Source organism: Oncorhynchus tshawytscha, linkage group LG09 (assembly GCF_018296145.1).
Source record: "Oncorhynchus tshawytscha isolate Ot180627B linkage group LG09, Otsh_v2.0, whole genome shotgun sequence".
NCBI lineage: Eukaryota > Metazoa > Chordata > Actinopteri > Salmoniformes > Salmonidae > Oncorhynchus > Oncorhynchus tshawytscha.
In genome coordinates this window covers 9816186-9829124 of record NC_056437.1, presented here as the reverse complement: position 1 = coordinate 9829124, position 12939 = coordinate 9816186, and the positions used below count along the sequence as shown (strand labels likewise).

The window sequence follows — 12939 nt, the reverse complement described above, 5'->3', positions numbered from 1 at the left end:
TTACATTCAGGGCTAGTGTTAGTGATTACATTCAGCTGCAGCCTAGTGTGAGCGATTAAATTCAGGGTAAGTGTTAGCAATTACTTGCAGCGCTAATGTTAGCCAGTTAGCTATTAGAGATGGAGACTGACACTCAACAGAGCATGCTGAGGTTTGGCAGCCGGAAGCTATTGTGACACACGGGTTAAAAACCAGAGTTAAGATATCAGACCTGGATTTCAGTTTACCTCTAAGGCCGTGTCTAGCCTTGACAGTTCATGCAGCTTTTGCAGTTCTGATCATGGAGTTCTGATCATGGAGTTCTGATCATGGAGTTCTGATCATGGAGTTCTGATCATGGAGTTCTGATCATGGAGTTCTGATCATGGAGTTCTGATCATGGAGTTCTGATCATGGAGTTCTGATCATGGAGTTCTGATCATGGAGTTCTGTACGCGTAATGCTTCTACACCTACATTTAAATGTCTACCGTATCCACATTCTCTTTTCCTGCGCTATAGTCAATTGCCAGTATGGATTCTGCAAACGGTGGAACAGGTTATATCTGATAACACAACAACCACTTGATGATGGTATGAGCCAACTACTGTAGCTAGCTAGCCAGCTAACCTCTGTAACTAGGCAACTACTGTAGCTATCTAGCCAGCTAACCTCTGTCACTAGCCAGCAAAGTTAAAAGGATTGCCAACAGGTTAGCATAACTTTAACCAAACAATTTTTTTCTTACAAATATGTTAGCTGGCTAGCATTTATGAAGCCAGCAAAATCATTCCTCACACCCCAGGAAAATATTTCCTTCCCCCCCCCTAAAAAAATAAAGGTGCCTCTTGCTCCCAAAACACACATTTCTGGAGACTTGTGGGTGAAGTGCTGCTGACGTCACCCACTGTATTCCCTTTCCGTAGCCTGGTTGTGTTCAGACTGAGGAGAAATCCGCACACAAAGCGTCCCTGACCACCACCTGCAGTGATCAGCCAGATCTGAACACAATCTGACTACAATGTGACTTCAGTGCATCTAGACATGTCTTTTCAATGCAATATTTGTATTCTGATAGAAGTATTTTATTTTTTATATATACAGTGGGGCAAAAAAGTATTTAGTCAGCCACCAATTGTGCAAGTTCTCCCACTTAAAAATATGAGAGAGGCCTGTAATTTTCATCATATGTACACTTCAACTATGACAGACAAAATGAGAAAAAATATCCAGAAAATCACATTGTAGGATTTTTAATGAATTTATTTGCAAATTATGGTGGAAAATAAGTATTTGTTCAATAACAAAAGTTTATCTCAATACTTTGTTATATACCCTTCACAAGGTTTTCACACACTGTTGCTGGTATTTTGGCCCATTCCTCCATGCAGATCTCCTCTAGAGCAGTGATGTTTTGGGGCTGTTGCTGGGCAAGACGGACTTTCAACTCCCTCCAAAGATTTTCTATGGGGTTGAGATCTGGAGACTGGCTAGGCCACTCCAGGACCTTGAAATGCTTCTTACGAAGCCACTCCTTTGTTGCCCGGGCGTTGTGTTTGGGATCATTGTCATGCTGAAAGACCCAGCCACGTTTCATCTTCAATGCCCTTGCTGATGGAAGGAGGTTTTCACTCAAAATCTCACAATACATGACCCCATTCATTCTTTCCTTTACACGGATCAGTCGTCCTGGTCCCTTTGCAGAAAAACAGCCCCAAAGCATGATGTTTCCACCCCCATGCTTCACAGTAGGTATGGTGTTCTTTGGATGCAACGCAGCATTCTTTGTCCTCCAAACACGACGAGTTGAGTTTTTACCAAAAAGTTATATTTTGGTTTCATCTGACCATATGACATTCTCCCAATCTTCTTCTGGATCATCCAAATGCTCTCTAGCAAACTTCAGACGGGCCTGGACATGTACTGGCTTAAGCAGGGGGACACATCTGGCACTGCAGGATTTGAGTCCCTGGCGGCGTAGCGTGTTATTGATGGTAGGCTTTGTTACTTTGGTCCCAGCTCTCTGCAGGTCATTCACTAGGTCCCCCCGTGTGGTTCTGGGATTTTTGCTTACCGTTCTTGTGATCATTTTGACCCCACGGGGTGAGATCTTGCGTGGAGCCCCAGATCGAGGGAGATTATCAGTGGTCTTGTATTTCTTCCATTTCCTAATAGTTGCTCCCACAGTTGATTTCTTCAAACCAAGCTGCTTACCTATTGCAGATTCATTCTTCCCAGCCTGGTGCAGGTCTACAATTTTGTTTCTGGTGTCCTTTGAGAGCTCTTTGGTCTTTGCCATAGTGGAGTTTGGAGTGTGACTGTTTGAGGTTGTGGACAGGTGTCTTTTATACTGATAACAAGTTCAAACAGGTGCCATTAATACAGGTAACGAGTGGAGGACAGAGGAGCCTCTTAAAGAAGAAGTTACAGGTCTGTGAGAGCCAGAAATCTTGCTTGTTTGTAGGTGACCAAATACTTATTTTCCACCATAATTTGCAAATAAATTCATTAAAAATCCTACAATTTGATTTTCTGGATTTCTTTTTCTCATTTTGTCTGTCATAGTTGAAGTTTACCTATGATGAAAATTACAGGCCTCTCTCATCTTTTTAAGTGGGAGAACTTGCACAATTGGTGGCTGACTAAATACTTTTTTGCCCCACTGTATATACTTTTTTCCCTCTTCACTTTTTCTTCCCAGTTTTGTGGTATCCAATTGGTAGTTAGTCTTGTCCCATCACTGCAACTCCTGTACGGACTCGGGAGAGGCGAAGGTCGAGATCCATGCTTCCTCCAAAACACGACCCCTGCCAAGCGGCTCTGCTTCTTAGCACAATGCTCGCTTAACCCGGAAGCCAGCCGCACCAATGTGTCGGAGGAAACACTGTACACTTGGCGATCGTGTCAGCGTGCATTGCTCCCGGCCTGCCATCGGTGTCGCTAGAGCGCGGTGGAACAAGGACAATCCGGCCGACCAAACCCTCCCTTAACCCGGACGACGCTGGGCCGATTGTGTGCCGCCTCATGGGTGTCCTGGTCGCGGCTGGCTGCAACACAGCCCGGGATCGAACCCGGATCTGTAGTGACGCAGTCAGCCAGCACTGTGATGCATTGCCTTAGATCGCTGCACCACTCGGGAGGCCCCTGATAGCGGAAGTTGCATTTAAGTGTCAAGTGTAGACAAAGCTTTCTCTATGTATTGTCCTTTTTTAACGACCCCATATCCTGTCTTTTCTACCTGAAGGATATGCTGATTCATTGTGTGTGTGTGTGTGTGTGTGTGTGTGTGTGTGTGTAAAGCTTTTATGCAATATTTTTTGTGTATGAAGCAAGCAGCTATTTTCTAGACTGTGTACATTTATTACAGGGCTTCACTAAAAGTGTCCCTTCTGTCATCACAGGTTTGTCCTCTGAACCACAGACTACTCTTTGAGGTGTTTGATGAAAACAGATTGGTAAGATTCAATTTTTGTGAAATTATATTCTGAATGATAATTATATTTCAAGAGTTCAATGATTTCATTGAAAATGATCTTACAATTTGAAATGTACTTTTGATCCAAATAATATCCTCTTTCTACGTAACAGAAATTCTTATTTTCAGATGTTCTGTGGTATTTACTACACACATTTGTTGTATGACAGTAGTACATTGTTCTTAATAACAATATGATGATAGTGTGTTGCCATGCAAATCCTCTAACTATCACTAACAACATCTAATCAATTTGTTGTATTCAATGCTCTCTTTCTCTCTGTCAACAGAAGGTAATTTCTGATTCTCTTGTTGTCCAATGTTGTCTGCAATCCCACTTCAAATGACATAATAAGTAGCCTATTTTCTGTGTGTTTAGGAGAAAACACCTGTTCTTAGGGACCATAGAAATTCTATTTCTATAATTGGCACATTGTTCCTGTTTGAGTTCTTGGAGAACACATGATCAGGGCTCTTATTTATAAGGCATCTCAGAGTAAGAGTTTTGATCTACTATGATCTGTTTAGCCTTTTTGTTTTTTGTATTTATTTTTGTACATATACAAACTTAAACTTGTACATATACATATGAATAACAAGTTAGACACACACAAACAATGACTACATCTCATCTGCACTGACCCGCATGCTCACACCTCCATCCCTAGTGTCTGGTCACACCTAAATCCCTAGTGTCTGGTCACACCTAAATCCCTAGTGTCTGTTCGCACCTCCATCCCTAGTGCCTGGTCGCACCTCCATCCCTAGTGCCTGGTCGCACCTCCATCCCTAGTGCCTGGTCGCACCTCCATCCCTAGTGCCTGGTCGCACCTCCATCCCTAGTGCCTGGTCGCACCTCCATCCCTAGTGCCTGGTCGCACCTCCATCCCTAGTGCCTGGTCGCACCTCCATCCCTAGTGCCTGGTCGCACCTCCATCCCTAGTGCCTGGTCGTGTCTGGTCGCACCTCCATCCCTAGTGTCTGGTCGCACCTCCATCCCTAGTGTCTGGTCGCACCTCCATCCCTAGTGTCTGGTCGCACCTTTGTCACTTGTCCTTAAATTCAGTAGTTTTTTTCTCAGTCACCCTGTGTTGAAATATGCAGACAGATTAAAAATGCTTTTACATTGTAATACTTTTGACAGCCAACTTTCTAGCTCCGCCCACACCCTCTGGACTTCATAGCATTCCCAGAAAGCATGGATTATCGAGTCATTATTAGTTTTACACTTAAGACATTACTGCCGTTGTGCTGTAGAATTAGTCCATTTTATTTCTTGTATAATAAATTATATTCATTAGTTTATACTGGAATAAGCTTACATTTTTGTTAAACCTCTTAACGGACCCTTTAAAAAAAAAAAGTTATAATAATCCTGAAATGACATACCCAAATCTGTAGATCAGGACCTGAAGCATATTCTTGATACCATTTGAAATTAAACACTATAAATGTTAAATTAATGAAGGAGAATTTAACACATTAGATCTGGTAAAAGATAATACAAAGATAAAAACCTGCTTTTGTTTTTTGTTCCATCTTTTGAAATGCAAGAGAAAGGTCACAATGTATTATTCCAGGTTAAGTGCCATTTCGATTTTGGCCACTAGATGGGAGCAGTGTGCGCACAACGTTTTAGACTGATCCAATGAACCATTCAATTTCTGTTCAAAATGTTGCCCAAATGCGCCTAATTGGTTTATTGATACCTTTTTGAAGTTCATAATTGTACACTTTCCTCAAACAATGGTATGGTATTATTTCACTGTAATAGCTACTGTAAATTGGACAGTGCAGTTAGATTAACAAGAGTTTAAGCTTTCTGCCAATATCAGATATGTCTATGTCCTGGGAAATGTTCTTGTTACTTACAACCTCATGCTAATCGCATTAGCCTACGTTAGCTCAACCGTCCCACGGGGGGGGGGTACCGATCCTGTAATTTCGTTAATTATGCTCCAACTTTCCTTCCATCTTGTGCCAACATCAGTCTTGGATCCAATAGTTTATATTTTTTTCGAGAAATGTGTCAGTTGGATAGGCTCTCTACAATGTTTTGTATATATTCCCTGTCATATAAACATCCTTTTCTGCCTCAGTGTAGCCTTTTTAGAAGATCATGAATACAATTACACAAACAAAGGGGACCTGATCCTAGATCAGCATGAATACGGGCCTAGAATGTGTTGCTCTGAGACGTCCAATATGTTAAATGGAGGACTGCTCTTTTCAGTGCTGAACTTCAGACTCTATGGCCCCAGTGTTGTGTGTTTGATGGGGCTTTCCCCTCCAGGACACAATAGTTATCTGTTCTCACTTGGCAGCCAGGACTGACTTGGTTATAAAGAGACTATTTATTGCCTATGCAGTTACTCCTAAATTATTATGTAATCATTTTGTAGTCTTAATTTCTTTTCACATAAGAAATGCTGGGAATGTGATTTCTTTTCCATCTAAAATGTCTTGCATTCTTGAGGCCTGTAGACTACAGTGTCCTCTGTCTCCTTGACGATGATATTGAAATCTTCCTCTAATGTTACCTGCCATAGATTACTAATATTAAAAGGCAGTTAAATTAAGGCCTGATCCAGTTTTTCTGCATCTCCCTGGGAATGTTTTGTACCTCTTGATGGCTGTCATGGGGAAATGTATGCCTGCCTGTCTGTCTGCCTGTGTTCAGTCTTCTCGCAACACAAAGAGAAGGACGGTTGCTTGTAGTGCTGACTTTGCTCTCCGTCTTGTCTTGGGACAGTCTCTCTGTTGCAGTGACAGGGAGAGTGTAATGGCAGCCTCCAGCCAGTCTCTTCCCTCATAAGTCTGAGGAGGGAGTATGGCCACTCTAAATGTTCCCCCTAGAGAGTCTCGTTGCTCTGACACAAAGGAACATAGATTGTGGTTCTTTTGTCTTGTCTTTCACATGCAGCTGATGGTCATACAAATTGTGTGGTCATCCGGAAGCTGCCAGGTTGTGGATTAGGGGAACTTCTGGTTCCATGCAGCCAGAGCGAGAATGAACAAAGCTTGTGATATGGTTTGAGAGGCATATGTACAGTAACCATAGTGGCTGCTTTGTTCTGGTGGCTGTCTGGCTATGACAGCAGCAGCTGAGCCACGTAGTCTCCCTCCCCTGTGTGTCTGACACACATACAACACACACACACCACACGCCACACATCACACACGCCACACACACATCACACACCACACCACACACAACACACCTCACACACACACCACACACCACACCACACACCACACCACACACACAAAATGATAGCAGCCTGATATCTAATGGTGCGTCAGAAAGGGAAGGGGGGAGACAAATAAAAATGTCCCAGATTGTGAGCAGGGGATGCTGAGAGAGGGGGATTGTTTCCAAACACACCAAGGGCCCATGGAGAGCCTGACTGGTGGCCCCCTTGGAGCTAAGAATGGGCAGGCTGCATGGCGTAAAGCATTACTGTTGAATCATTGTCAAACCCAGTGTCATCATATCTGACATTTTCCAATCAACAACACACACAGAGAGAGGTTTTATAACCAGCATTTGCCCTCATTTGCAGTCCTGTTGTACACTGGGCCTTTCAGCACCAGAGGCAGGAGCGTCATTTAAAAGCTTGGCTTGTTTTCCACTGTGGACCGTGACAGAAGACAGCTGCTTATTATCAGTAGTGACCGAGGCTGTGGATCCGTAGCCTCCCTGTCCCGCCCCTCTGGATCCCTTTCCCCACAGAGCTAAAGATCTGAGTCACGTTCTGTGTTTATTTACCTCTAATTTTATATTGTTGTAGTCACACTCCCTTCACATTTCTCACTGTCAATTGTGAAATGATAATTCTGTAGATTTCACCAACCATTTGATCTCAATCAGTTTCATATGTATTTAGATCTGTTGTTGTTGTAATATGAGTCTTTTAAACGTCCGTCTCCAAAGATAAACGCACAGAGAGCAGTTTCACAACTACTGTCAGCATGCAGGTTACCACTGTGTACATGCATTGTCAGGCAGGCTAACCCCGAGTACGTGTATTGCCAGGCAGGCTAACCCTGAGTACGTGTATTGTCATGCAGGCTACCACTGTGTACATGCATTGTCAGGCAGGCTAACCCTGAGTACGTGTATTGTCAGGCAGGCTAACCCTGAGTACGTGTATTGTCAGGCAGGCTAACCCTGAGTACGTGTATTGTCAGGCAGGCTAACCCTGAGTACGTGTATTGTCAGGCAGGCTAGCCCTGAGTACGTGTATTGCCAGGCAGGCTAACCCTGAGTACGTGTATTGCCAGGCAGGCTAACCCTGAGTACGTTTATTGCCAGGCAGGCTAACCCTGAGTACGTTTATTGCCAGGCAGGCTAACCCTGAGTACGTGTATTGCCAGGCAGGCTAACCCCGAGTACGTGTATTGCCAGGCAGGCTAACCCCGAGTACGTGTATTGCCAGGCAGGCTAACCCTGAGTACGTGTATTGCCAGGCAGGCTAACCCTGAGTACGTGTATTGTCAGGCAGGCTAACCCTGAGTAAATGTATTGTCAGGCAGGCTAACTCTTTCAGTTGCAGAATCAGAGGCATCCTTTAACATCTTGGCTCTGTTTTTTTCACTGTGAACCAAGAAGGAACACAGCTGCTTAATATCTTCAGTGACACAGAAATTAAGTAAATCTGGAGGTCGTGGGGTGGGAATTTTGGGGGTTGAGTAACTTCAGAGTATTTCAGTATCTTTGTGTGTTAGCTGACACTACCTGATGTGGTGGGTAGGTGGCCACCTCAGAGAAGGAGTTCTAGTTGGACTGGTGTTAGAGCCAAGGATGACGAGTTTAGAGACTAAAAATGTTTATTATTTATTTGACCTTTATTTAACTAGGCAAGTTAAGTGTGTTTGTTCTGAAAGGGGAGGACTGGGGTCGAGTAAGATGGCGTTGAGTAATTGTCTTCTCGGCCCCTGTCGTCCCGAGCCCAGTGTGTGGGATCTGGGATGAACACTACTACAATAGATTTATGGCCCTGTCAAGTCTGTGCTGCCTGACTCAGCTCTGTGTCCCCCTCCCACTGGGCCCTGGCCCACTGACGGATAAGGACCAGCTGAGAGACAGGGTGCTATTCAGACCTGGTTTCAAGTTGTTATTTGTTCTCTTTCACATACTTCGAGGGTAACTTGATTGAGCCTGCTTGTCTGAAATAAATACTGTTTGAACCCAGGTCTGGTGCTGTTTCCCCCCCTGGCTCTGTTTAGGCTGGGGGCGGTGACACACTCACACAAACGGAGGGTGGAGAGCAGTCACATGACCACGGCCACCCTACCCTCACCTCAGAGGCAGGAGTGCCGGGTGCCCTTATCCAATCATGCCTGGAATGCTGCTTGTCACTTGGGCTATTTCTGCTGTCTGTCGCTATTGCTAGACTGTCCAGTGCTAACAGTTTGGCAGATTTCATCTCTTTTTTGTTGTTGTTGTTTGTTTCCGTCTTGTTTCTACCTCTCGCTTTCTTTTCCTCTCTGTCTCTCTCATCCCCCTTTTTGCCTGGAGTTTGTAGCTTGGAGTTTCCCTGGCACTGCCTCTCTTGTTATTGTGCTGACTCGCTGCTCCTCTTTCCTCCAGCTCTGCTGTTCACTGTGGGAGGGAGCGAGAGAAAAAAGATAGAGGGAGGGAGGGGAGAAAGGGGATCAGCCAGTTGAGAAGTGGGCGCCTGGATCAGACACTGAGACAGAGCAAGAGGTGAACATGTCTCACCGGCTGCGTCTGTACTTTGGCTCTGGCCGCAGCAACACAGCTCCAGAAATGGAGGAGCTGGAAGGGCCGTCTCAGGCCCAGACCCAGGACGGCAACGATGTCGCCATGACATTCCACATGCAGCAGCCTCACCGGCCTCAGCGCTGGAGCAGCCCAGAATCAACTACCTTCTCCTGGTGTCCTGAGAGAGATCTGCCTATGAGTGCCTTCTCTGTGCCTTGGCAACGGCCTGAAAGAGGGATCTACTTTGGGCCTCGTCCTGTGTCTGAGAGCCCCCTGGCTGGTCATGGAGGTCCTGGAGACTCCTCACTCAAACGAAGCTCCTCCATGTTTATACCCCAGCTGACTTCTGCCGAGCCACGGCCCACAAAGAGTTCCTCTATGCAGATCTCTCTCCAACGGTCCTCCGGTCCTGGGCCTGTTGGAGTTGAAGAGCCACCGCCATGTCCGCCACCCAGCTACACCCCGGGACCTGCTCCGGCCTACACAGAACCAGACAGGAACTACCACTACGCTCTACCACCACCACCTCACTACTGCCGAGAGGCTTCATCTACGGTCAGTTCACCACCACCTCACTACAGCCGAGAGGCTTCATCTACGGTCAGTTCACCACCACCTCACTACAGCCGAGAGGCTTCAGGGAGCTACAGTTCTGCCATGCCTCATAATGGGAATCGACAGCCCACAGAGCCAGCTCAACCCAAGCGAAGGGTTTTCTGCGTCACACCCCAAGATGGCTCAAACTCAAGCGGTCAGGTCAGCTCAGCTATGTCTAACGGAAATGGAGGCTCACCGGGAATCAGCATCGGAGGCTTCCACATCTCAAGGAACTCCTCAGATGGATCTGAAGTCCAGCAGTTCAGGATCGGCTATGGCTCTGGCAATCAAGGAGCTGGGCCCTGCCGCTGGTCCGTCCAGCAGCAGAACTCTGACCCGGGCCAACCTGGCACCACTCAAAGGCGGCTTGTGTTCCAGCTTGGACAGCAGGACCAAGCCAGACAGGCCAACAATATGAACCTTGTGGCCACTAGTGAGCCCAACGATCTGGGTTTCACTGGCTCCAAGGGAGGGCGTGTGGTACGTTACCCCAAGATCCGGCTGGAGAGAAGCTCTTCGCATCAGCGGCTGCCCCGTGGGAACCACCAGACATTCGGTGATGTTGGGGATCCTCAGGGCATTGAAGGAAACCCTTCAGAGATGGACGGTCAAAGTATGGATATTGAAGATGGCTGTACTTTCAACATCAGGAGAGAACCCCGCAAGCAGCAGCCTCACTTCAAGATTTCTTTCAGTCAGAATGGTGATCCCCCTACCGTACAGGATATAAGCCTGGGAAATGGTCAGGTAATGATTTATTGGAAGTATAAATATCATTATGGTACTGTATTTTTAAAGTTTACACACAAGCTTTGAAGTATTACAAAAAGTTTTATGTTGAAGGTAATTGCAACGTATCGGTGTCTGCAATTTGGGAAGTAGCCTGTATTTGAGTTTTGAGAGTAATCAATAATTCAGATGATTTCAAAGGCATCTGAGAGTCCGTGAATGTTCTAGACACATGAAAAACAGTTTATTTATAGAAATATATTTGTTATTGCTCACCAGACAGTAAATCAAATCAAATGTTATTTGTCACATGCGCTTACTGTGAAATGCTTACTTCCAACAATGCAGTTCAAGAAATAGACTTAAGAAAATATTTACTAAATCAATTATTTTGATTTGGATTATTATTATATATTTTTTTAATAACAAGAAAATGACAAAACAGTAATGAGGTTATATACAGGGAGTACCAGTACCAAGTCAGTGTGTGGGGCTACAGGTTAGTTGAGGTAATTTGTAAAGTGACAATGCATAGATAATAAACAGCAAGTACCACCAGTGTAAAAACGAAGGGGGGTCAATGTAATAGTCTGGGTGGCCATTTTTGATTAGTTGTTCATCAGTCTCATGGCTTGGGGGTGTAAGCTGTTAAGGAGCCTTTTGGACCTAGACTTGGCGCTCTGGTATCCCTCTCCGTGTGGTAGCAGAGAGAACAGTCCATGACTTGGGTGACTGGAGTCTTTGACAATTTTCTGGGCCTTCCTCTGACACCGCCTAGTATATAGGTCCTGGATGTCAGGAAGCTTGACCCCAGTGATGCCTTACGGTCAGTGGGGGGGGGGGTCAATTCAGTTACATATTGGTATATTATTTTGGACAATATTATATTGATACTTTGACTCCAAGTATTGCGTTGTAAAATAATAAATAAAATAAAAATGCATATGCCTGCCTTGTGGCTGGGCGGGAAGGGGGTGGTCACATTCTGGGAAGTGAGAATGTCAAGTAGCCCCAAGGCAGCCTGGCCAGGAGCTGCTGCTGGTCTGCACTGCACCGGCTTTTATTTCATTTCACAACCACAGGCATGTGAACTTTTACACACTTAGATGGAGTCTCATTCACTAGGAAAACCCGAGGAAAACAAATGGGAGACGGGCTTTGGAAACTAGTGCTCAACACACGCACACAATTGTTGCCCAGCCCACTCACTTCATTGTCTTTACGTTGAGGTAATAGTAACCTAACGTAGCAGTTGTAAAAGAAACCCCTGACGGGCATTTCTTTCTCTCTGGTCCTGACAAGAAAATTGAAAAAACTTTTCAGAGGTTCTCTTCTGCACTGTTCAACCAGTTCAGTAAATGTGGAGGAGGAGTTCAGATGGAGGGTCGTTTTGTTAACGTCCAAAAGGGGAAGTATCGTCACAGGCTCTCCATTTCTCCAGAAAACTCGATGCAGCTGGTTGTCTTCTAACCCTGCAGAGGGTGAGGTAATAAATAGGAACAAACACCCCCACAGCCTCTTTAAGATCTGGCTGTGCTTGTGCTATCTTTAGATCTGCTTGAAAGAGGCATGTCTCCTATGGCCTGGGTTGGTGTGGAGTCTCCTATGGCCTGGGTTGGTGTGGCGTCACCTATGGCCTGGGTTGACCTGGGTCGGTGTGGAGTCTCCTATGGCCTTGGTCGGTGTGGCGTCTCCTATGGCCTGGGTTGGCCTGGGTCGGTGTGGCATCTCCTATGGCCTGGGTTGGTATGGGTCGGTGTGGCGTCTCCTATGGCCTGGGTTGGTATGGGTCGGTGTGCCTCTCCTATGGTATGGGTTGGTGTGGCGTCTCCTATGGCCTAGGTTGGTATGGGTCGGTGTGGCGTCTCCTATGACCTGGGTTGGTATGGGTCGGTGTGGCGTCTCCTATGACCTGGGTTGGTATGGGTCGGTGTGGCGTCTCCTATGACCTGGGTTGGTATGGGTCGGTGTGGCGTCTCCTATGACCTGGGTTGGTATGGGTCGGTGTGGCGTCTCCTATGGCCTGGGTTGGTATGGGTCGGTGTGGCGTCTCCTATGACCTGGGTAGGTGTGGCGTCTCCTATGGCCTAGGTTGGTATGGGTCGGTGTGGCGTCTCCTATGGCCTGGGTTGGTATGGGTTGGTGTGGCGTCTCCTGTGGTATGGGTCGGTGTGGCGTCTCCTATGGTCTAGGTTGGTATGGGTCGGTGTGGCGTCTCCTATGGTCTAGGTTGGTATGGGTCGGTGTGGCGTCTCCTATGGCCTGGGTTGGTATGGGTTGGTGTGGCGTCTCCTATGGTATGGGTCGGTGTGGCGTCTCCTATGGTCTAGGTTGGTATGGGTCGGTGTGGCGTCTCCTATGGTCTAGGTTGGTATGGGTCGGTGTGGCGTCTCCTATGGCCTGGGTTGGTATGGGTTGGTGTGGCGTCTCC

At 46.2% G+C, this 12939-nt stretch overlaps 1 protein-coding gene across 5 annotated transcripts in view; it reads left to right on the top strand.

The window, feature by feature from the left end:
* The window catches only part of nedd4l (NEDD4 like E3 ubiquitin protein ligase), a 112654-nt gene that overhangs the window by 28243 nt on the left and 71472 nt on the right, over positions 1–12939 (top strand). For 3 of the 5 annotated variants that reach the window (XM_042326486.1, XM_042326485.1, XM_042326484.1), the window contains exon 5: positions 3381–3434. In XM_042326486.1, coding sequence (XP_042182420.1) covers positions 3381–3434 — 54 coding nt within the window. Of the gene's footprint in view, positions 1–3380; positions 3435–8766; positions 10527–12939 lie in introns of those variants that run through there. The other 2 variants (XM_042326480.1, XM_042326483.1) reach the window with 2 other exon arrangements.